Source organism: Leuresthes tenuis, unplaced genomic scaffold, assembly GCF_036924035.1.
Source record: "Leuresthes tenuis unplaced genomic scaffold, fLeuTen1.0.hap1 SCAF_21, whole genome shotgun sequence".
Classification (NCBI taxonomy): Eukaryota; Metazoa; Chordata; class Actinopteri; order Atheriniformes; family Atherinopsidae; genus Leuresthes; species Leuresthes tenuis.
In genome coordinates this window covers 32,537,892-32,563,503 of record NW_027325375.1, presented here as the reverse complement: position 1 = coordinate 32,563,503, position 25,612 = coordinate 32,537,892, and the positions used below count along the sequence as shown (strand labels likewise).

At 48.9% G+C, this 25,612-nt stretch overlaps 1 protein-coding gene across 1 annotated transcript in view; it reads right to left on the bottom strand.

Moving 5' to 3' along the window:
- Positions 1-25,612, bottom strand: part of LOC140279918 (A disintegrin and metalloproteinase with thrombospondin motifs 2-like) — a 72,748-nt gene that overhangs the window by 1,084 nt on the left and 46,052 nt on the right. Inside the window, exons 14-25 of the mRNA XM_072375143.1 lie at positions 22,057-22,139; positions 21,471-21,604; positions 15,863-15,986; positions 14,867-14,947; positions 14,622-14,785; positions 14,386-14,545; positions 13,813-13,945; positions 13,503-13,713; positions 10,391-10,520; positions 10,228-10,302; positions 2,005-2,170; positions 50-253 (exon numbers count right to left, since the gene is read on the bottom strand). Of these exons, the coding sequence (XP_072231244.1) occupies positions 50-253; positions 2,005-2,170; positions 10,228-10,302; positions 10,391-10,520; positions 13,503-13,713; positions 13,813-13,945; positions 14,386-14,545; positions 14,622-14,785; positions 14,867-14,947; positions 15,863-15,986; positions 21,471-21,604; positions 22,057-22,139 (1,665 nt within the window). The remainder of the gene's footprint in view (positions 1-49; positions 254-2,004; positions 2,171-10,227; positions 10,303-10,390; positions 10,521-13,502; positions 13,714-13,812; positions 13,946-14,385; positions 14,546-14,621; positions 14,786-14,866; positions 14,948-15,862; positions 15,987-21,470; positions 21,605-22,056; positions 22,140-25,612) is intronic.

The window sequence follows — 25,612 nt, the reverse complement described above, 5'->3', positions numbered from 1 at the left end:
AGGATGTGGAATAGTCCCAGGATGTGGAACAGTACCAGGCGTCTCAGAGAGAAGGGATGGATCCTCGTAGGATGAATACTCGTCGTAATCATCGTAGTCCACGTACACAAAGTCGGTGCTGCTCTTGCTGGTGGGGAGCGGAGTTAGAGTCACAGTGAGAGGAGGCGTGCTGATGACATCACTGATGACATAGCTACTGTCCGACAAGGACGAGGTGGTGGCTGACGTCATCGTTTCAGTTACGCTGCCAGAACTAAAAGACACAAACAGACATCATGTTAAAGCCTCCATATTCAGTAAAATCCCTTCTTTCTGCTCCTGGGAGCAGATATCAGGGCGTCTGAGGTCACCAGCAGGTGTAAAACTCCCCAAAAACACAACCCTGGGATTTATTTAGTTCCCTTTGTTTGAAAGTTACGTCACATCTATCTATCTATCTATCTATCTATCTATCTATCTATCTATCTATCTATCTATCTATCTATCTATCTATCTATCTATCTATCTATCTATCTATCTATCTATCTATCTATCTATCTATCTATCTATCTATCTATCTATCTATCCATCCATCCATAATCCATCCAACCATCCATCCATAATCCATCCATCCATCCATCCATCCATCCATCCATCCATCCATCCATCCATCCATAATCCATCCATCCATCCATCCATCCAACCATCCATAATCCATCCATCCATCCATCCAACCAACCATCCATCCAACCATCCATCCATCCATCCATCCATCATCCAACCATCCATCCATCCATCCATCCATCCATCCATCATCCATCCATCCAACCATCCATAATCCATCCATCCATCCATCCATCCATCCATCCATCCATCCATAATCCATCCATCCATCCATCCATCCAACCATCCATAATCCATCCATCCATCCATCCATCCATCCATCCAACCATCCATAATCCATCCATCCATCCATCCATCCATCCATCCATCCATCCATCCATCCATCCATCCAACCATCCATAATCCATCCATCCATCCATCCATCCATCCATCCATCCATCCATCCATCCATCCATCCATCCAACCATCCATAATCCATCCATCCATCCATCCATCCAACCATCCATAATCCATCCATCCATCCATCCATCCAACCATCCATAATCCATCCATCCATCCATCCATCCAACCATCCATAATCCATCCATCCATCCATCCATCCATCCACCCAACCATCAATCCATCCATCCAACCATCAATCCACCCAACCATCCATAATCCATCCATCCATCCAACCATCAATCCATCCATCCATCCATCCATAATCCATCCATCCATCCATCAATCCATCCATCCATCCATCCATCCATCCATCCAACCATCCATAATCCATCCATCCATCCATCCATCCAACCATCCATAATCCATCCATCCATCCATCCATCCATCCATCCATCCATCCAACCAACCAACCAACCATCCATCCATAATCCATCCATCCACCCAACCATCAATCCATCCATCCATCCATCCAACCATCAATCCACCCAACCATCCATAATCCATCCAACCATCAATCCATCCATCCATCCATCCATAATCCATCCATCCATCCATCCAACCATCCATCCAACCATCAATCCATCCATCCATCCATCCATCCACCCAACCATCCATAATCCATCCATCCAACCATCAATCCATCCATCCATCCATCCATAATCCATCCATCCATCCATCCAACCATCCATCCATCCATCCATCCATCCATCCATCCATCATCCATCATCCATCCATAATCCATCCATCCATCCAACCATCAATCCATCCATCCATCCATCCAACCATCCATCAATCCATCCATCCATCCATAATCCATCCATCCATCCATCATCCAACCATCCATCCATCCATCCATCCATCCATCTATCCATCCATCCATCCATCCATCCATCCATCCACCCATCATCCATCCAACCAGTTGGTTTCTTTTGGCTCCGCCCACCGCGCCTTGTCACTGACCTGCTGTTGTCCATCGGTGAGCTCGTGCTGCTGAACACGCTGGAGTTGCTGGAGTTTCTCTCGCTGCAGGATTTGCAGCACATCTGCCAGTAACCGGCGATGGAGCAGTACCGACTCAACACCTCCATCCGACAAAACACGGAGCGGTCACCACGGCACCGCTGCCCTGCAGACAGCCAGGGGGGGACGGTCATCAGCTGATTGCAATAAGTCAAGGAAAATATGACTCGAGCCAACAGGAGGACTTATTCTCTGATTTCATTATGCATTAGTGTCCTCCAAGACTCTTTAACCCTCTTAAATTAAATGGAAGTCAGACATAGGGACTGGATAGTGTATGATAGGTATGATGATAACCCAAGACCCCCTTACCCTATCTGTAATGTAATATAACACAGATCCTAACCCTAACCCTGCCTATCTGTAATGTAATATAACACAGATCCTAACCCTAACCCTGCCTATCTGTAATGTAATATAACACAGATCCTAACCCTAACCCTGCCTATTTGTAATGTAATATAACACAGATCCTAACCCTAACCCTGCCTATCTGTAATGTAATATAACACAGATCCTAACCCTAACCCTGCCTATCTGTAATGTAATATAACACAGATCCTAACCCTAACCCTGCCTATCTGTAATGTAATATAACATAGATCCACAGGAATCCTGTCAGGCCTTCAGTTAGTTTGACCCACAGAGACACAGCATTCATTCAGGTAAAAGGTGTCTCCAGCTCTGATCCAAAGTATCATTCAGGTAAAAGGTGTCTCCAGCTCTGATCCAAAGTATCATTCAGGTAAAAGGTGTCTCCAGCTCTGATCCAAAGTATCATTCAGGTAAAATGTGTCTCCAGCTCTGATCCAAAGGGAACTGCTCTGGACTAAGTGTTTGATCCTGGTCTCTTTTTAAAACTCTCTTTTCCCAAAGAGTCCCAAAGATCTGAATATTTTGTGAAAACAGCAGATGACTAAAGCTGTGGAAAACAGGCTGATATCTGATTAAATCTTCGACCAAAACAGATATTTCCTCAGCAGACTGGTCTCTGTCGCCATGGCAACACGTATCCACCATGTGCTGAAGTTAGATTCAGTTTCCCACATTTTAACCTCAGAAGCTGTAAAACCCTCAGTTTCCATTCTTCCAACTGGCTGCTGCCATGTTGCTTTATGCAGGACCCTCATGCCCCCCCACAGACGTTTTTGCACATTTTTCTCAACCTTTTTAAACATTTGGTGCTAATTTTGGTCGAGTTACAACATAATCTTTAGTCAATTAAAAAAAAAAAGTCTCTATTTCTCTTACTTTATACTCGACTGATGCATTTGGCCCCATAATTTCCAGGATTTGAACCCTTTAGATGCCAGAATAATTGTCTGAAATATAATTTTTTTATTACAAAAAAACAAAACAATGATTATTTTCAATATTATAAAACAGTAGGGGGATGGGGCATCAGTGGTGATTAGAGTCTTGGATATGTCAAAGATAAGCAATAGATTTGATTTAATTGCATTTGTATTAGAGAGCCAGAGCGGACTTTCATCCCGGCTGCTTCACACTCAGCTGTGAGCTGAAGGCCTGAAGAACCCAACAGAACCACATCATCTGCAGAAAGCAGAGCTGTAACCCTGCGGTTCCCAAACCAGACGCCCTCCTCCCCCCGACTGCACCTCCAGATCCTGTCCATGAAAACCACAAACAGGACCGGAGGCAGCCCCGGTGGAGTCCAGCACCGTAAACCAGAACCACTTTGGACCCATAATGTGGTCATAGCTCTGACTTTGGTTACTCAGGGTCTGGATAACTGGTTCTCTGGTTCTCTGGGACTCTGGTTCTCTGGTTCTCTGGTTCTCTGGTACTCTGTTTCTCTGGTTCTCTGGTTCTCTGGTTCTCTGGTACTCTGGTACTCTGGTACTCTGGTACTCTGGATAACTGGTACTCTGGTTCTCTGGTTCTCTGGTTCTCTGGTACTCTGTTTCTCTGGTACTCTGGTTCTCTGGGACTCTGGTTCTCTGGTACTCTGGTACTCTGGATAACTGGTACTCTGGTTCTCTGGTACTCTGGTTCTCTGGTTCTCTGGGACTCTGGTTCTCTGGTTCTCTGGTTCTCTGGTTCTCTGGTACTCTGGTACTCTGGTACTCTGGTACTCTGTTTCTCTGGTACTCTGTTTCTCTGGTTCTCTGGTACTCCGTTTCTCTGGTACTCTGGTTCTCTGGTACTCTGGTACTCTGGTACTCTGGTACTCTGGATAACTGGTACTCTGGTTCTCTGGTACTCTGGTACTCTGGATAACTGGTTTTCTGGTTCTCTGGTACTCTGGTACTCCGTTTCTCTGGTACTCTGGTTCTCTGGTACTCTGGTACTCTGGTACTCTGGTACTCCGTTTCTCTGGTACTCTGGTTCTCTGGTACTCTGGTACTCTGGTACTCTGGTACTCTGGTACTCTGGTACTCTGGATAACTGGTACTCTGGTTCTCTTGTACTCTGGTACTCTGGTACTCTGGATAACTGGTTCTCTGGTTCTCTGGTACTCTGGTACTCTGGTACTCTGGTACTCTGGTTCTCTGGTTCTCTGGTTCTCTGGTACTCTGGTACTCTGGTTCTCTGGTACTCTGTTTCTCTGGTACTCTGGTTCTCTGGTACTCTGGTTCTCTGGTTCTCTGGTTCTCTGGTACTCTGGTACTCTGGTACTCTGGTTCTCTGGTTCTCTGGTACTCTGGTTCTCTGGTACTCTGGTACTCTGGTACTCTGGTACTCTGGGACTCTGGTTCTCTGGTTCTCTGGTTCTCTGGTACTCTGGTTCTCTGGTATTCTGGTTCTCTGGTTCTCTGGTACTCTGGTTCTCTGGTTCTCTGGTACTCTGGTTCTCTGGTTCTCTTGTTCTCTGGTACTCTGGTACTCTGTTTCTCTGGTACTCTGGTTCTCTGGTAGTCTGGTACTCCGTTTCTCTGGTACTCTGGTTCTCTGGTACTCTGGTACTCTGGTACTCTGGTACTCCGTTTCTCTGGTACTCTGGTTCTCTGGTACTCTGGTACTCTGGTACTCTGGTACTCTGGATAACTGGTACTCTGGTTCTCTTGTACTCTGGTACTCTGGTTCTCTGGTTCTCTGGTACTCTGGTTCTCTGGTACTCTGGTACTCTGGATAACTGGTACTCTGGTTCTCTGGTTCTCTGGTTCTCTGGTACTCTGTTTCTCTGGTACTCTGGTTCTCTGGGACTCTGGTTCTCTGGTACTCTGGTACTCTGGATAACTGGTACTCTGGTTCTCTGGTACTCTGGTTCTCTGGTTCTCTGGGACTCTGGTTCTCTGGTTCTCTGGTTCTCTGGTACTCTGGTACTCTGGTACTCTGGTACTCTGTTTCTCTGGTACTCTGTTTCTCTGGTTCTCTGGTACTCCGTTTCTCTGGTACTCTGGTTCTCTGGTACTCTGGTACTCTGGTACTCTGGTACTCTGGTACTCTGGATAACTGGTACTCTGGTTCTCTGGTACTCTGGTACTCTGGATAACTGGTACTCTGGTTCTCTGGTACTCTGGTTCTCTGGTTCTCTGGTTCTCTGGGACTCTGGTTCTCTGGTTCTCTGGTTCTCTGGTTCTCTGGTACTCTGGTACTCTGGTACTCTGTTTCTCTGGTACTCTGTTTCTCTGGTTCTCTGGTACTCCGTTTCTCTGGTACTCTGGTTCTCTGGTACTCTGGTACTCTGGTACTCTGGTACTCTGGATAACTGGTACTCTGGTTCTCTGGTACTCTGGTACTCTGGATAACTGGTTCTCTGGTTCTCTGGTACTCTGGTACTCCGTTTCTCTGGTACTCTGGTTCTCTGGTACTCTGGTACTCTGGTACTCTGGATAACTGGTACTCTGGTTCTCTTGTACTCTGGTACTCTGGTACTCTGGATAACTGGTTCTCTGGTTCTCTGGTACTCTGGTACTCTGGTACTCTGGTACTCTGGTTCTCTGGTTCTCTAGTTCTCTGGTACTCTGGTACTCTGGTTCTCTGGTACTCTGTTTCTCTGGTACTCTGGTTCTCTGGTACTCTGGTTCTCTGGTTCTCTGGTACTCTGGTACTCTGGTACTCTGGTACTCTGGTTCTCTGGTTCTCTGGTACTCTGGTTCTCTGGTACTCTGGTACTCTGGTACTCTGGTACTCTGGGACTCTGGTTCTCTGGTTCTCTGGTTCTCTGGTACTCTGGTTCTCTGGTATTCTGGTTCTCTGGTTCTCTGGTACTCTGGTTCTCTGGTTCTCTGGTACTCTGGTTCTCTGGTTCTCTGGTTCTCTGGTACTCTGGTACTCTGTTTCTCTGGTACTCTGGTTCTCTGGTAGTCTGGTACTCCGTTTCTCTGGTACTCTGGTTCTCTGGTACTCTGGTACTCTGGTACTCTGGTACTCCGTTTCTCTGGTACTCTGGTTCTCTGGTACTCTGGTACTCTGGTACTCTGGTACTCTGGATAACTGGTACTCTGGTTCTCTTGTACTCTGGTACTCTGGTTCTCTGGTTCTCTGGTACTCTGGTTCTCTGGTACTCTGGTACTCTGGATAACTGGTACTCTGGTTCTCTGGTTCTCTGGTTCTCTGGTACTCTGTTTCTCTGGTACTCTGGTTCTCTGGGACTCTGGTTCTCTGGTACTCTGGTACTCTGGATAACTGGTACTCTGGTTCTCTGGTACTCTGGTTCTCTGGTTCTCTGGGACTCTGGTTCTCTGGTTCTCTGGTTCTCTGGTACTCTGGTACTCTGGTACTCTGGTACTCTGTTTCTCTGGTACTCTGTTTCTCTGGTTCTCTGGTACTCCGTTTCTCTGGTACTCTGGTTCTCTGGTACTCTGGTACTCTGGTACTCTGGTACTCTGGATAACTGGTATTCTGGTTCTCTGGTACTCTGGTACTCTGGTACTCTGGATAACTGGTTCTCTGGTTCTCTGGTACTCTGGTACTCCGTTTCTCTGGTACTCTGGTTCTCTGGTACTCTGGTACTCTGGTACTCTGGTACTCTGGTACTCCGTTTCTCTGGTACTCTGGTTCTCTGGTACTCTGGTACTCTGGTACTCTGGTACTCTGGTTCTCTGGTACTCCGTTTCTCTGGTACTCCGTTTCTCTGGTACTCTGGTTCTCTGGTACTCTGGTACTCTGGTACTCTGGTACTCTGGTACTCTGGTACTCCGTTTCTCTGGTACTCCGTTTCTCTGGTACTCTGGTTCTCTGGTACTCTGGTACTCTGGTACTCTGGATAACTGGTACTCTGGTTCTCTTGTACTCTGGTACTCTGGTACTCTGGATAACTGGTTCTCTGGTTCTATTGTACTCTGGTACTCTGGTACTCTGGTACTCTGGTTCTCTGGTTCTCTGGTTCTCTGGTACTCTGGTACTCTGGTTCTCTGGTACTCTGTTTCTCTGGTACTCTGGTTCTCTGGTACTCTGGTTCTCTGGTTCTCTGGTTCTCTGGTACTCTGGTACTCTGGTACTCTGGTTCTCTGGTTCTCTGGTACTCTGGTTCTCTGGTACTCTGGTACTCTGGTACTCTGGGACTCTGGTTCTCTGGTTCTCTGGTTCTCTGGTACTCTGGTTCTCTGGTATTCTGGTTCTCTGGTTCTCTGGTACTCTGGTTCTCTGGTTCTCTGGTACTCTGGTTCTCTGGTTCTCTGGTTCTCTGGTACTCTGGTACTCTGTTTCTCTGGTACTCTGGTTCTCTGGTAGTCTGGTACTCCGTTTCTCTGGTACTCTGGTTCTCTGGTACTCTGGTACTCTGGTACTCTGGTACTCCGTTTCTCTGGTACTCTGGTTCTCTGGTACTCTGGTACTCTGGTACTCTGGTACTCTGGATAACTGGTACTCTGGTTCTCTTGTACTCTGGTACTCTGGTACTCTGGATAACTGGTTCTCTGGTTCTCTGGTACTCTGGTACTCTGTTTCTCTGGTACTCTGGTTCTCTGGTACTCTGGTTCTCTGGTACTCTGGTACTCCGTTTCTCTGGTACTCTGGTTCTCTGGTACTCTGGTTCTCTGGTACTCTGGTACTCTGGTACTCTGGTACTCTGGATAACTGGTTCTCTGGTTCTCTGGTACTTTGGTACTCTGGTTCTCTGGTACTCTGGTTCTCTGGTACTCTGGTTCTCTGGTATTCTGGTTCTCTGGTACTCTGGTACTCTGGTTCTCTGGTTCTCTGGTACTCTGGTTCTCTGGTTCTCTGGTACTCTGGTACTCTGTTTCTCTGGTACTCTGGTTCTCTGGTACTCTGGTACTCCGTTTCTCTGGTACTCTGGTTCTCTGGTACTCTGGTACTCTGGTACTCCGTTTCTCTGGTACTCTGGTTCTCTGGTACTCTGGTACTCTGGTACTCTGGTACTCTGGATAACTGGTACTCTGGTTCTCTGGTACTCTGGTACTCTGGATAACTGGTTCTCTGGTTCTCTGGTTCTCTGGTACTCTGGTTCTCTGGTTCTCTGGTACTCTGGTTCTCTGGTACTCTGGTTCTCTGGTACTCTGGTTCTCTGGTTCTCTGGTACTCTGGTACTCTGGTTCTCTGGTACTCTGGTACTCTGGTTCTCTGGTACTCTGGTTCTCTGGTACTCTGGTACTCTGGTACTCTGGATAACTGGTTCTCTGGTTCTCTGGTACTCTGGTACTCTGGTTCTCTGGTACTCTGGTTCTCTGGTACTCTGGTTCTCTGGTATTCTGGTTCTCTGGTTCTCTGGTACTCTATTTATCTGGTTCTCTGGTACTCTGGTTCTCTGGTACTCTGGTACTCTGGTTCTCTGGTACTCTGGTTCTCTGGTACTCTGGTTCTCTGGTATTCTGGTTCTCTGGTTCTCTGGTACTCTGGTTCTCTGGTTCTCTGGTACTCTGGTTCTCTGGTACTCTGGTTCTCTGGTACTCTGGTACTCTGATACTCTGGTTCTCTGGTACTCTGGTTCTCTGGTACTCTGGTTCTCTGGTACTCTGGTACTCTGATACTCTGGTTCTCTGGTACTCTGGTTCTCTGGTACTCTGGTTCTCTGGTACTCTGGTTCTCTGGTACTCTGGTTCTCTGGTACTCTGGTTCTCTGGTTCTCTGGTACTCTGGTTCTCTGGTTCTCTGGTTCTCTGGTACTCTATTTATCTGGTTCTCTGGTACTCTGGTTCTCTGGTACTCTGGTACTCTGGTTCTCTGGTACTCTGGTTCTCTGGTACTCTGGTTCTCTGGTATTCTGGTTCTCTGGTTCTCTGGTACTCTGGTTCTCTGGTTCTCTGGTACTCTGGTACTCTGGTTCTCTGGTACTCTGGTTCTCTGGTACTCTGGTACTCTGATACTCTGGTTCTCTGGTACTCTGGTTCTCTGGTACTCTGGTTCTCTGGTACTCTGGTTCTCTGGTACTCTGGTACTCCGATACTCTGGTTCTCTGGTACTCTGGTTCTCTGGTACTCTGGTTCTCTGGTACTCTGGTTCTCCTGCAGCACTCCCCACAGAAACCCTCAGAGAACATGGTCGTACCCCGAGAACAACACTCTCTCGTTGGTTACGGTAGCCTGTGGACACCACCTCCTACCTTTTGGTTCTTAACTCTGTGTATCCAGTGAAACTTTTTTTGACTCCCATAACTTCGTGTGGTCAGCAAACATGAATAATATAAATAGAGTCAGACAACTCTGAGCAGCTTCCTGACAGGTTGTGCGACTTGTCTCTTTCTTGCAAGAAATAAATGTTTTGTGTTAATCCAGCGACTCTGAGCCTAATTTTGAGAGAATTCTTCTGACATCTTGAGCCGGATGACAACATCTGTCCAGGGTTGGAGCTGAAACCGTGCACTGGGGAGTCCAGGACTCCTAACTGAAGTCCTCTCAGCTGAGTTACTGATGGAGGGTTAGTTGGCCTGACCCCTAACCCACTGGCAGGGGGAAAGGTGATGGGATATTTTTGAATCAGTGGCCAGACTCGCTGGATTCTTGGACTTACCGGTGGATTCATGGTAAGGGACTCTTTGTGTTACTGTCGTTGGTGAAAAATAGAGTGATTATTAAATAAAAAATAGGAAAAAATGAGGGATTATTTAACTAACAGCAGTTAAACTGTTGATTGTTCCTGGTGTGCATAAAGTCACTGAATTATTTCTACCTGTCAGGTCTGAAGTTGCTCGTCATTGTAAAACCAGTAAAGAATGAAGTTGAGGATGAGGAAGGTACAGTTAGGAAAAGGAGAAAGGAGTGTGAAGAAGAGGATGAGGAGGGGCAGTGTTTGTCTTACTGGAGGAGATCTGTGGAGCAGGGAACTTTGGGTTGGACCTGGACAGCCACAGGATGATGGCATTCTTCTGGTCACCTGCAGATGGAGGCAAACGGTCAGTAACACAGCTCCCATCACCCCCCTCTTTCCTTTAATGCTCCATATGGGATCGGCAGATGCTTACCACTGCAGGGCGGAGCCTGGCAGGACCGTGCTGTGATTGGTTGAGAATCACTGCAATTTCCGACTGAACCTTCGGGACTTAAACACGCAACCTGACGCTCCTGAGTCCCGTTTCCACAAGAGACGGAACACTGCACACAGAAAGCTACCGATCAGATCCTTAAGTGATCGCATATTGATCTGAAGACACTTAACAAGAATCCTCCAGCTAAAACCAAGACCAAAAACCGTCTTATTTTAGAGACAAACTGAAGTTAGATCCAGAAAAGCACATCGGAGGTAATCTACAGTACAAAGGAGGGTACAGTTACTCCCGAATTATGGAGATAAGGGGAAGTTCAGAAAGAATAGAACAGGAAGACAGTGATGGACGAGACAGAAGAATGGTTAAGGTCATCTAAAAAGAAGGATGTTGATGATAGTTGTAGTTAAAAGTGGTCCTTAGAGTCGGAAGCTTGTGAAGATACAGAATAGAAGGAACTGGAAATAATCCAGAGGGAAGGAGAAAAGAGTTAATCCACAAAGAATGTGACTGGAATAGTTTCTTTAAGAGGGATAATAAGTAGGCTGGAGGTGAATAACAGTCCAAACAAAGGAAGGTAAAACTGACAGAGAAAGAAAGAGGAGGAGGTTGGAGAGAGTTCAGAGAAAGGAGGAGGAAAAGGATTCCTGAGGCAGAACGGATCATATTGATTGATTACTGGATCTCAGAGCCGTATTAATGATAATGTTTTATATATTATGTTTCATGGACTGTTAAACTGGGCGGGGCTGTCTTTAAAGTGGTTTAAATCCTATTTAAAAGATGGAGGCTACTTTTGTCTACAGGTAATCACAGATCTGATGAGATAAAAACTGGTATATGGAGCTCCTCAGGGTTCAACCCTGGGGCCTCAACATTTACATGCTCCCACTTGCTGAGATTATGCAACAAACCATATCACCTGGAGAATATAACCCTTCACAAACACTCATTAAAGGCCTCAAACAAATAAGCACAAAATAAACTATTTCCTCCAGTTAAACAAAAACAAAGCAGCCAAAGTTACAAATCTGAGCTCAGCTTCATTCTGTGATGTTAGAAACCACAAACCAAGCAGAAATCTGGGTGTTTTTATGGCCTCAGACCTGAACTTCAGCAGCCGTATCAGGTTAGTTCTGAAGTCAGCCGAAAATCATCTGGAGAATATTTCAGGGCTTAAAGCTGCTCCAGCCATTTATCTCCAACAGACCTGATGACTGTAAAGGCTCATTAATGCTCCCTTTACATACATTTACCACACACTCCTGGGTGCTTTACAGCAGCATCCACCGGCTCCGTCCCTATGCCCAGGAGAGGTAACATCATGGATGCGTTTGTAGTCCCGTACATCAGCCTCTCTTCAAAAAGTGCCTCCACTTCTGTTTTTTCCTCTTCCTGTTTGTGCCTTTCGCTGGTCACACCCCACGAGTTTCAGTTTAGGAACGAATCTGCAAGGTGTTGCCAAAGATTCTGCAGTTTGCACGAAATGAGCGCAGAGGATGGACAGAAGGCTCCATCCGTATCCTAAAGATGGATCAGTGACTCCTCACTGACTCCAGAAAAGTGTAACATATCCCTTTCTCAGGTCTCTACGCTTACAGCTGTGGATCTATAAAGCTTTTTATGGGTTCATCTCAGATCTTCTGGCACGTTCTGAACCTTCAGAGCTCTCAGATCTTCAGGAACAGGTTTGCTTTCTGTCCTCAGAGTTAGAACCAAAGCTGGAGAAGCTGCTTTCAGTTTTTATGGAGCATCTATGGAACAAACTCCCAGATAACTACAGGTCTGCATCAACTCTTCTTCTTATAAATCCAACCTGACACCTTTCCCATTCATCACTACATTTAATTAACTTACTGTATTTAATTAAAGGACTTTGATGAACAGCTTTTATTGAACCTTACCTCTCTGTTTTAATGCTTTCATGTCCTAGGTAATTCCTTTTGCATTACCTAGTTGTTTTGTTGTACCTAGTTGGATATTATAGATGTGCAGGATCCATAAAGAAGTAGGCTTGAGATAACCCAGAAAGAAAGGAGATGTATAAATAAAGAAGGTCGTCACAGGTGTAGCGTGGGGTGGACTCAAATATGAGCTCCTAGGTGGACAGCAGGCAGGTGAAATAACAGCTTTCATGAAAGAAGGCAAAAGTATTGCAGTGTAATCCTGAAACAGTGAGTGGAACTAAACACTGATACATAACTGCCCAAAGGAACCAGGGAGTATAACTAATGATAAGCAAAGGGAGGTATGGTTAATGGCTAACTGAATCCAGGAGTGTGGGCAGACAGCAAGAATGAGTCAGTAACCCAGGAAATCGAATAAGAATACAGGATGAGAAACCAAAGCAAGAGAAAAACTAGAGAAAGTCCCTAAAACTAGAGATGAGCAACAGAAAATATGGATTTTACAGAAAACACAGAAATCAGAAGCTAAAACTAAAACACAACAGAAACCTACAGACTCATAGAAGCTTGGGATGGCAGTGAGATGGATGGTAAAGATAGTTTTGTACGGGAGTTAAATATTAATGATGTTCAAAGTTATCAAAAATGAGGAGGATGTAGAGACAAAAAGGGTTAGATGTAATCTATGAATAAGGAAGTCAACAGATGGTCGAGATAAAGAAGAAGGTTGTCTAGAGCAAAGGAAGTAGCAGATAATCAGGAGGAAGGAGGCAGGGGAGTTATAGGGCTTTGAGTAAGAAGAAGAGAGGAGGATGGTAAGGATAGAAAAGTTAAGGTCAGTTGAGAAGGAGATGGTTAGGAAAGAGACCAGGGCTGGTCCCTAGATGATAGGAAGAGGAAGAGAGGAAAGGAAGATGGATGAACAGGACAGTGGTAGTTTAGTCCGAAGAATGGCTGAAGATTGTCTGGAAGAACATAAAGAAGTTGTCCATAGAAAAGGAGATAGTCCAAGGTTAGAAGTAGTCCTGAAAGAAAAAGGTCAGTAAATAACAGAGGTGGTACAGAAAGACGAAGACCAAGAGAAGCTGGGAGTTACGGTTAGTTACAGAAAGGGAAGGTTAGAGGTTCTCTGGGCAGAAGAAAGATGGAGGTCAGAGGTTGTCCATAAGTTTAACTCTTCGCACCGGGGTCCAGGGTCCGGCTCTCCAGGCGGCGGGGCAGGGCAGGCGGTTGCAGGTCTGTTTGGACTCTGGTCGGTCACCGCTGCAGAACTTGCTGGGAACTGCTCGCTGCTGCTGGCCGCTGCTGGACTCCTGCTGGCAGCTCACCCAGCGGCGCTGCCACCCAGTCTGACCACAGGAGGCGCTGCAGGCCTCCCAGCCTCCAGTCAGCCAGCTGTGGGGCGGAGACAGATCAAGTCACATCTCCTGCTGTCTGACTGGATGAGTCCGATCACAAGGTGAGATGTAAACGAGGGAACCTGCAGTGTGTTACCGTGGCGACCTGCAGGTCTCAGCGTTGCACTTGCGGCTGATGGCTCTCGGCTTGTTGATGTTGGAGCAGAACGTCCGATGAACCATTTTCCCATCAGCCTTTCTCCGGCAGCCAAACCTGGTGTACTGTCTCCCTGGCAACAGAGGTCACATTCAACCCTTTAAACTCCTTTTCTGAGTTCATGAACACAACTATGAGCGAAACTGGTCCAACTCATGATCTTTTTCATGTTTTTCTGTCATTTTATCCACAAAGGAATGTTGGTAAGAATCATTACCATCAGCTGTTTACACCTTAATTTAGGGTATAAGTCAGGTCCAACATGTCTAATATCGGGTGGCAGTGAGTAGAAACAGGACTTGATGTTAATGTGAGACCTTCAGCCTGTTTGGTAAGAATCATTACCATCAGGTGGACCCGTTTGAATATGAAGACACCTTAATTTAGGGTATAATTCAGACCTTCAGCCTGTTTTACTCAGGGTTAGGGTTGGGTTAGGGTTTGTCACACTGGTGCACGAGAGGTTAAATACATGACAGCTGTTGCTGTGGTAACCAACAGACCAGCGGGTACCTCCTCCACAGGCTTTGGAACAGTGAGACCACTTCTTCAGCGCCCACTCGTAGAAGATGGCGTCCTCCTGCACCAGGTTGGACTCCAGCGAGGACCGCAGGTGATCCTGGATGATGTACTTATAGGATACCGTCACCTTGGAGTCGCCATGGGAACGGACCTGTGGCAGGGATCCACCGGTGAGTGTTTGCTCTGGTTAATCAGACACAAAGTGGCCACCGGTGGCAGTGACTGACCATGAGCAGGACCCCGTACTTCAGGGGCCCCGAGGTCTGGAGGGACTCCTGTTCGCCCGTGTTGTTGTACTCCCAGACGACTCCATTTTCGATGACCACTCGGGTTTCAGGAAGCTCGTCTTCGTCGTTGAGGAAGAGGTGCCCCGTCTCCTGGTTGGTCACAGCTGCAGCAAAACATTCAAAGTGAGCCTTTTTCCTGACATTTAGGCGCAGAAGGAGTTCTTCAGGTTGCTTTCTGCTCTTACCCAGGATGTGAGGAGTTCCTTTGAACTCCTGGATCAGGAGGTGTCGGGCTCCTTTAGGGATCTCCAAAATCTTCAGGTAACCTAAAGCATGGAATCAATCATCATATATATATATATATATATATTATTGTCTCTGAAACAGTGAATCAGACATGAATCAAAAACTAAATGAAAGAGAAATGGTGCTGAGGTGAAAATAATGTCTTTCAATTAGTTTAACGGAACAAGAAATGATGTAATAACAAAAGCATCTGAGCAAGGCTGAAAGGGATGTAATGTGTAAAACTAAGTGAACCCCTGATCCAGCAGCTTCAGCAGCAGCTTCAGCAGCAGTGAGTGTAAAACTAAGTGAACCCCTGATCCAGCAGCTTCAGCAGCAGCTTCAGCAGCAGTGAGTGTAAAACTAAGTGAACCCCTGATCCAGCAGCTTCAGCAGCAGTGAGTGAAACTAAGTGAACCCCTGATCCAGCAGCTTCAGCAGCAGTGAGTAAAACTAAGTGAACCCCTGATCCAGCAGCTTCAGCAGCAGTGAGTGTAAAACTAAGTGAACCCCTGATCCAGCAGCTTCAGCAGCAGTGAGTGTAAAACTAAGTGAACCCCTGATTCAGCAGCTTCAGCAGCAGTGAGTGTAAAACTAAGTGAACCCCTGATCCAGCAGCTTCAGCAGCAGTGAGTGTAAAACTAAGTGAACCCCTGATCCAGCAGCTTCAGCAGCAGTGAGTGTAAAACTAAGTGAACCCCTGATCCAGCAGCTTCAGCAGCAGCTTCAGCAGCAGTGAGTGTAAAACTAAGTGAACCCCCGATCCAGCAGCTTCAGCAGCAGTGAGTGTAAAACTAAGTGAACCCCTGATCCAGCAGCTTCAGCAGCAGTGTGTAAAACTAAGTGAACCCCTGATCCAGCAGCTTGCAGCAGCAGTGAGTGTAAAACTAAGTGAACCCCTGATCCAGCAGCTTCAGCAGCAGTGTGTAAAACTAAGTGAACCCCTGATCCAGCACCTGGTTTCTTGGTGCTGCGGGTGAAGTTTCCTTTGACGATCTTACAGCTGGAATTGTCCCCTCCACAGACGCCACAGCGATCCTCCTGCTGGTCCGAAGCGATCTGACCGTCACAGCCAACGTACTGCAGGAGGAGGCAGGAGGAGGCAGGAGGGGGCAGGAGGAGGCAGCAGGAGGCAGGAGGGGGCAGGAGGAGGCAGGAGGGGGCAGGAGGAGGCAGGAGGGAGGCAGGAGGAGGCAGATGGGGGCAGGAGGGAGGCAGGAGGGAGGCAGGAGGAGGCAGGAGGAGGCAGGAGGAGGCAGGAGGAGGCAGGAGGGAGGCAGGAGGGAGGCAGAAGGGGGCAGGAGGAGGCAGGAGGAGGCAGGAGGGAGGCAGGAGGGAGGCAGAAGGGGGCAGGAGGGAGGCAGGAGGGAGGCAGGAGGAGGCAGGAGGAGGCAGGAGGAGGCAGGAGGGAGGCAGAAGGGGGCAGGAGGGGGCAGGAGGAGGCAGGAGGAGGCAGGAGGGAGGCAGGAGGAGGCAGGAGGAGGCAGGAGGGAGGCAGGAGGAGGCAGGAGGAGGCAGGAGGGGGCAGTAGGAGGCAGGAGGAGGCAGCAGGAGGCAGGAGGGAGGCAGGAGGGAGGCAGGAGGGAGGCAGGAGGAGGCAGGAGGAGACAGAAGGGGGCAGTAGGAGGCAGGAGGGAGGCAGGAGGGGGCAGTGGGAGGCAGGAGGAGGCAGGAGGAGGCAGGAGGAGGCAACAGGAGGCAGGAGGAGGCAGGAGGGAGGCAGGAGGAGGCAGCAGGGGGCAGGAGGAGGCAGGATGAGGCAGCAGGAGGCAGGAGGGAGGCAGGAGGAAGCAGAAGGGGGCAGGAGGGGGCAGGAGGAGGCAGGAGGAGGCAAGAGGAGGCAGGAGGGGGCAGTGGGAGGCAGGAGGAGGCAGGAGGGAGGCAGGAGGGGGCAGTAGGAGGCAGGAGGAGGCAGCAGGAGGCAGGAGGGAGGCAGGAGGGAGGCAGGAGGAGGCAGGAGGGGGCAGGAGGGGGCAGGAGGAGGCAGGAGGGGGCAGGAGGAGGCAGGAGGGGGCAGGAGGAGGCAGGAGGGAGGCAGGAGGAGGCAGGAGGAGGCAGGAGGGGGCAGTAGGAGGCAGGAGGAGGCAGCAGGAGGCAGGAGGGAGGCAGGAGGAGGCAGGAGGAGGCAGGAGGAGGCAGGAGGGGGCAGTAGGAGGCAGGAGGAGGCAGCAGGAGGCAGGAGGAGGCAGGAGGAGGCAGGAGGAGGCAGGAGGGAGGCAGGAGGAGGCAGGAGGGGGCAGGAGGGGGCAGGAGGAGGCAGGAGGGGGCAGGAGGAGGCAGGAGGGGGCAGGAGGAGGCAGGAGGGAGGCAGGAGGAGGCAGGAGGAGGCAGGAGGGGGCAGTAGGAGGCAGGAGGAGGCAGCAGGAGGCAGGAGGGAGGCAGGAGGAGGCAGGAGGAGGCAGGAGGAGGCAGGAGGGGGCAGTAGGAGGCAGGAGGAGGCAGCAGGAGGCAGGAGGGAGGCAGGAGGGAGGCAGGAGGGAGGCAGGAGGAGGCAGGAGGGGGCAGGAGGGGGCAGGAGGAGGCAGGAGGGGGCAGTGGGAGGCAGGAGGAGGCAGGAGGGAGGCAGGAGGGAGGCAGGAGGAGGCAGGAGGAGGCAGGAGGGGGCAGTAGGAGGCAGGAGGAGGCAGCAGGAGGCAGGAGGGAGGCAGGAGGAGGCAGGAGGAGGCAGGAGGAGGCAGGAGGGGGCAGTGGGAGGCAGGAGGAGGCAGGAGGGAGGCAGGAGGAGGCAGGAGGAGGCAGGAGGGGGCAGTAGGAGGCAGGAGGAGGCAGTGGGAGGCAGGAGGAGGCAGGAGGGAGGCAGGAGGAGGCAGGAGGAGGCAGGAGGGGGCAGTAGGAGGCAGGAGGAGGCAGCAGGAGGCAGGAGGGAGGCAGGAGGGAGGCAGGAGGGAGGCAGGAGGAGGCAGGAGGGGGCAGGAGGGGGCAGGAGGAGGCAGGAGGGGGCAGTGGGAGGCAGGAGGAGGCAGGAGGGAGGCAGGAGGGAGGCAGGAGGAGGCAGGAGGAGGCAGGAGGGGGCAGTAGGAGGCAGGAGGAGGCAGCAGGAGGCAGGAGGAGGCAGGAGGGGGCAGGAGGAGGCAGGAGGAGGCAGGAGGGAGGCAGGAGGGAGGCAGAAGGGGGCAGGAGGGAGGCAGGAGGGAGGCAGGAGGAGGCAGGAGGAGGCAGGAGGAGGCAGGAGGGAGGCAGAAGGGGGCAGGAGGGGGCAGGAGGAGGCAGGAGGAGGCAGGAGGGAGGCAGGAGGAGGCAGGAGGAGGCAGGAGGGAGGCAGGAGGAGGCCGGAGGAGGCAGGAGGGGGCAGTAGGAGGCAGGAGGAGGCAGCAGGAGGCAGGAGGGAGGCAGGAGGGAGGCAGGAGGGAGGCAGGAGGAGGCAGGAGGAGACAGAAGGGGGCAGTAGGAGGCAGGAGGGAGGCAGGAGGGGGCAGTGGGAGGCAGGAGGAGGCAGGAGGAGGCAGGAGGAGGCAACAGGAGGCAGGAGGAGGCAGGAGGGAGGCAGGAGGAGGCAGCAGGGGGCAGGAGGAGGCAGGATGAGGCAGCAGGAGGCAGGAGGGAGGCAGGAGGAAGCAGAAGGGGGCAGGAGGGGGCAGGAGGAGGCAGGAGGAGGCAAGAGGAGGCAGGAGGGGGCAGTGGGAGGCAGGAGGAGGCAGGAGGGAGGCAGGAGGGGGCAGTAGGAGGCAGGAGGAGGCAGCAGGAGGCAGGAGGGAGGCAGGAGGGAGGCAGGAGGGAGGCAGGAGGAGGCAGGAGGGGGCAGGAGGGGGCAGGAGGAGGCAGGAGGGGGCAGGAGGAGGCAGGAGGGGGCAGGAGGAGGCAGGAGGGAGGCAGGAGGGGGCAGTAGGAGGCAGGAGGAGGCAGCGGGGAGGCAGGAGGAGGCAGGAGGGAGGCAGGAGGAGGCAGGAGGAGGCAGGAGGAGGCAACAGGAGGCAGGAGGAGGCAGGAGGGAGGCAGGAGGGAGGCAGGAGGAGGCAGGAGGAGGCAGCAGGAGGCAGGAGGTAGGCAGCAGGAGGCAGGAGGGAGGCAGGAGGGAGGCAGCAGGAGGCAGGAGGAGGCAGGAGGGGGCAGTAGGGGGCAGTAGGAGGCAGGAGGAGGCAGCAGGAGGCAGGAGGAGGCAGGAGGGGGCAGTAGGGGGCAGGAGGAGGCAGGAGGAGGCAGCAGGAGGCAGGAGGTAGGCAGCAGGAGGCAGGAGGGAGGCAGGAGGGAGGCAGCAGGAGGCAGGAGGAGGCAGGAGGGGGCAGTAGGGGGCAGTAGGAGGCAGCAGGAGGCAGGAGGGAGGCAGGAGGGAGGCAGGAGGAGGCAGGAGGGGGCAGTAGGAGGCAGGAGGAGGCAGGAGGGGGCAGGAGGAGGCAGGAGGGAGGCAGGAGGGGGCAGTAGGAGGCAGGAGGAGGCAGCGGGGAGGCAGGAGGGGGCAGGAGGAGGCAGGAGGAGACAGGAGGCAGGAGGAGGCAGGAGGGAGGCAGGAGGAGGCAGGAGGAGGCAGGAGGAGGCAACAGGAGGCAGGAGGAGGCAGGAGGGAGGCAGGAGGGAGGCAGGAGGAGGCAGCAGGGGGCAGGAGGAGGCAGGAGGAGGCAGCAGGAGGCAGGAGGGAGGCAGGAGGTAGGCAGCAGGAGGCAGGAGGGAGGCAGGAGGGAGGCAGCAGGAGGCAGGAGGAGGCAGGAGGGGGCAGTAGGGGGCAGTAGGAGGCAGGAGGAGGCAGCAGGAGGCAGGAGGGAGGCAGGAGGGAGGCAGGAGGAGGCAGGAGGAGGCAGGAGGAGGCAGGAGGAGGCAGGAGGGAGGCAGGAGGAGGCAGGAGGAGGCAGGAGCCGTAAAAGAAAGACACAACAACAAAATAATAAACAAAAAAACATCTTAAAAAATGTTTGGTGAAATCAAACAAATCATTTTGAGGGAATAACCGGAAACACACATTACTAAACCACACATTACTAACCCACACATTACTAACCCATAGATTACTAACCCGCACATTACTAACCCATACATTACTAACCCACACATTACTAACCCATAGATTACTAACCCACACATTACTAACCCACACATTACTAAACCCACACATTACTAACCCATACATTACTAAACCCACACATTACTAACCCACACATTACTAAACCCACACATTACTAACCCACACATTACTAACCCATACATTACTAAACCCACACATTACTAACCCACACATTACTAACCCACACATTACTAAACCCACACATTACTAACCCATACATTACTAACCCACACATTACTAACCCACACATTACTAAACCCACACATTACTAACCCATACATTACTAAACCCACACATTACTAACCCATACATTACTAAACCCACACATTACTAACCCACACATTACTAACCCACACATTACTAAACCCACACATTACTAACCCACACATTACTAACCCATACATTACTAACCCACACATTACTAACCCACACATTACTAACCCATACATTACTAACCCACACATTACTAACCCACACATTACTAAACCCACACATTACTAACCCACACATTACTAACCCACACATTACTAACCCATACATTACTAACCCATACATTACTAAACCTACACATTACTAACCCACACATTACTAACCCACACATTACTAAACCCACTCATTACTAACCCACACATTACTAACCCATACATTACTAACCCACACATTACTAACCCATACATTACTAAACCCACACATTACTAACCCACACATTACTAACCCACACATTACTAACCCACACATTACTAACCCACACATTACTAACCCATACATTACTAACCCACACATTACTAATCCACACATTACTAACCCATACATTACTAACCCACACATTACTAACCCACACATTACTAAACCCACACATTACTAACCCATACATTACTAACCCCACACATTACTAACCCACACATTACTAACCCATACATTACTAACCCCACACATTACTAACCCCACACATTACTAACCAACACATTACTAAACCCACACATTACTAACCCATACATTACTAACCCCATACATTACTAACCCCACACATTACTAACCCATACATTACTAACCCCACACATTACTAACCCACACATTACTAACCCATAGATTACTAACCCATACATTACTAACCAATACATTACTAACCCACACATTACTAACCCACACATTACTAACCCACACATTACTAAACCCACACATTACTAACCCACACATTACTAACCCACACATTACTAACCCACACATTGTAACGGGAAATAAAATAGAAATAAACAGAATTAAATATATTTTAAATAAAATGAATTAATCTAAGTGACAAATAAATTCATGCAGTTTTAAATCAAAGCTGAAAAATGGATTAATTTCATATTTTAGTCAATTATTGTTGCATAAAATTTTGTAATTAAACTTCAGTGACTTTTATCACATAAACGGATCAATTTATCCATTTTTTTTTCTTATTTCCTGTCAGTTCTCCTGCAGGAGAGTCTGAGAGAACCAGCAGTTGGATTATTTTTAGTCTTTATTTTACAGCTAATCAGAAGCAACAGGCTGTGAGTCACACTTGGAAACTGAAGCACAATAAAGACCTCACACTCTCCTCGGACGCAGACGCTGTAGGCGTCGTCATAGGAACACGGCGTCCCATCATACACCATCCTGTCCATGGACACCACGTCCCCGGTTTCTTTGGACTGACAGTGCAGGCGACAGCGCTCATCAGCTGCAAACACACGGCATAAAGAGCAATGAGACAGACATTAAAATATAACAGACTGTAAAGAGTTAAGCAGAGGAGAGGCTGCGGCTTTCCTTCCAATAACAGATTCCAGCCTGATGACTTTAACATGTGAACACACACACACCACGCATGTGCTCATAGCTTTGTGAGGACCTTCAGTTACGTAATGCATTCCCTGGACATTAACTGTGACCTGCACCGGGCTTCTAACCTGAAATAAGTTCCTGTGAGTTTCGTAATGCAAGAAAAACTTCCTCTGCATGAATGTCCTCACTTCCATAGGGAAAGCACATCGGTCCTCACAAAGATAGATACGCACAGCAGAGACGAATCCAATCTTCATGGTCAGCAGGCAGAAATGTTTCGGTTTGTGTTGAGCGTCTGTTTATGTCAACGGTCGGGATGTTAGTGTGAGTGTTACTGTGTTTATTTACGGTCAGGATGCTGGTAGGGCAGCCAGTGATGCTTCATTCCTTCATGTTCAAAAAATGGATTCCAGACTTTACACTGATCCTCCCTGAAACACAAACACACAGTCAGAGTCACAGTTAACAGAGGAAACGTCTTATCTACCGACCTGAAGCGAGTCACAGTTAACAGAGGAAACGTCTTATCTACCGACCTGAAGTGAGTCACAGTTAACAGAGGAAACGTCTTATCTACAGACCTGAAGTGAGTCACAGTTAACAGAGGAAACGTCTTATCTACCGACCTGAAGTGAGTCACAGTTAACAGAGGAAACGTCTTATCTACAGACCTGAAGTGAGTCACAGTTAACAGAGGAAACGTCTTATCTACAGACCTGAAGCGAGTCAAAGTTAACAGAGGAAACGTCTTATCTACCGACCTGAAGTGAGTCACAGTTAACAGAGGAAACATCTTATCTACTGACCTGAAGCGAGTCACAGTTAACAGAGGAAACATCTTATCTACTGACCTGAAGTGAGTCACAGTTAACAGAGGAAACGTCTTATCTACCGACCTGAAGTGAGTCACAGTTAACAGAGGAAACATCTTATCTACTGACCTGAAGCGAGTCACAGTTAACAGAGGAAACATCTTATCTACTGACCTGAAGCGAGTCACAGTTAACAGAGGAAACATCTTATCTACCGACCTGAAGTGAGTCACAGTTAACAGAGGAAACATCTTATCTACTGACCTGAAGCGAGTCACAGTTAACAGAGGAAACGTCTTATCTACAGACCTGAAGCGAGTCACAGTTAACAGAGGAAACGTCTTATCTACCGACCTGAAGCGAGTCACAGTTAACAGAGGAAACGTCTTATCTACTGACCTGAAGTGAGTCACAGTTAACAGAGGAAACGTCTTATCTATCGACCTGAAGTGAGTCACAGTTAACAGAGGAAACGTCTTATCTACAGACCTGAAGTGAGTCACAGTTAACAGAGGAAACATCTTATCTACTGACCTGAAGCGAGTCACAGTTAACAGAGGAAACGTCTTATCTACCGCCCTGAAGTGAGTCACAGTTAACAGAGGAAACGTCTTATCTACCGACCTGAAGTGAGTCACAGTTAACAGAGGAAACGTCTTATCTACCGACCTGAAGCGAGTCACAGTTAACAGAGGAAACGTCTTATCTACTGACCTGAAGTGAGTCACAGTTAACAGAGGAAACGTCTTATCTACAGACCTGAAGTGAGTCACAGTTAACAGAGGAAACGTCTTATCTACAGACCTGAAGTGAGTCACAGTTAACAGAGGAAACGTCTTATCTACAGACCTGAAGTGAGTCACAGTTAACAGAGGAAACATCTTATCTACTGACCTGAAGCGAGTCACAGTTAACAGAGGAAACATCTTATCTACTGACCTGAAGCGAGTCACAGTTAACAGAGGAAACGTCTTATCTACCGACCTGAAGTGAGTCACAGTTAACAGAGGAAACGTCTTATCTACCGACCTGAAGTGAGTCACAGTTAACAGAGGAAACGTCTTATCTACCGACCTGAAGTGAGTCACAGTTAACAGAAGAAACGTCTTATTTACCGACCTGAAGTGAGTCACAGTTAACAGAAGAAACGTCTTATCTACCGACCTGAAGTGAGTCACAGTTAACAGAGGAAACGTCTTATCTACCGACCTGAAGCGAGTCAAAGTTAACAGAGGAAACGTCTTATCTACCGACCTGAAGTGAGTCACAGTTAACAGAGGAAACATCTTATCTACTGACCTGAAGCGAGTCACAGTTAACAGAGGAAACATCTTATCTACTGACCTGAAGTGAGTCACAGTTAACAGAGGAAACGTCTTATCTACCGACCTGAAGTGAGTCACAGTTAACAGAGGAAACATCTTATCTACTGACCTGAAGCGAGTCACAGTTAACAGAGGAAACATCTTATCTACTGACCTGAAGCGAGTCACAGTTAACAGAGGAAACATCTTATCTACCGACCTGAAGTGAGTCACAGTTAACAGAGGAAACATCTTATCTACTGACCTGAAGCGAGTCACAGTTAACAGAGGAAACGTCTTATCTACAGACCTGAAGCGAGTCACAGTTAACAGAGGAAACGTCTTATCTACCGACCTGAAGTGAGTCACAGTTAACAGAGGAAACATCTTATCTACTGACCTGAAGTGAGTCACAGTTAACAGAGGAAACGTCTTATCTATCGACCTGAAGTGAGTCACAGTTAACAGAGGAAACATCTTATCTACTGACCTGAAGCGAGTCACAGTTAACAGAGGAAACGTCTTATCTACAGACCTGAAGCGAGTCACAGTTAACAGAGGAAACGTCTTATCTACTGACCTGAAGTGAGTCACAGTTAACAGAGGAAACGTCTTATCTATCGACCTGAAGTGAGTCACAGTTAACAGAGGAAACGTCTTATCTACAGACCTGAAGTGAGTCACAGTTAACAGAGGAAACATCTTATCTACTGACCTGAAGCGAGTCACAGTTAACAGAGGAAACGTCTTATCTACCGCCCTGAAGTGAGTCACAGTTAACAGAGGAAACGTCTTACCTACCGACCTGAAGTGAGTCACAGTTAACAGAGGAAACGTCTTATCTACAGACCTGAAGTGAGTCACAGTTAACAGAGGAAACATTTTATCTACTGACCTGAAGCGAGTCACAGTTAACAGAGGAAACATCTTATCTACTGACCTGAAGTGAGTCACAGTTAACAGAGGAAACGTCTTATCTATCGACCTGAAGCGAGTCACAGTTAACAGAGGAAACGTCTTATCTACCGACCTGAAGTGAGTCACAGTTAACAGAGGAAACGTCTTATCTACCGACCTGAAGTGAGTCACAGTTAACAGAGGAAACGTCTTATCTACCGACCTGAAGTGAGTCACAGTTAACAGAAGAAACGTCTTATTTACCGACCTGAAGTGAGTCACAGTTAACAGAAGAAACGTCTTATCTACCGACCTGAAGTGAGTCACAGTTAACAGAGGAAACGTCTTATCTACCGACCTGAAGCGAGTCACAGTTAACAGACCTGAAGCGAGTCACAGTTAACAGAGGAAACATCTTATCTACTGACCTGAAGTGAGTCACAGTTAACAGACCTGAAGCGAGTCACAGTTAACAGAGGAAACATCTTATCTACTGACCTGAAGCGAGTCACAGTTAACAGAGGAAACATCTTATCTACCGACCTGAAGCGAGTCACAGTTAACAGAGGAAACGTCTTATCTACAGACCTGAAGCGAGTCACAGTTAACAGACCTGAAGCGAGTCACAGTTAACAGAGGAAACATCTTATCTACTGACCTGAAGTGATTCACAGTTAACAGAGGAAACGTCTTATCTACTGACCTGAAGCGAGTCACAGTTAACAGACCTGAAGCGAGTCACAGTTAACAGAGGAAACATCTTATCTACTGACCTGAAGTGAGTCACAGTTAACAGACCTGAAGCGAGTCACAGTTAACAGAGGAAACGTCTTATCTACAGACCTGAAGCGAGTCACAGTTAACAGACCTGAAGTGATTCACAGTTAACAG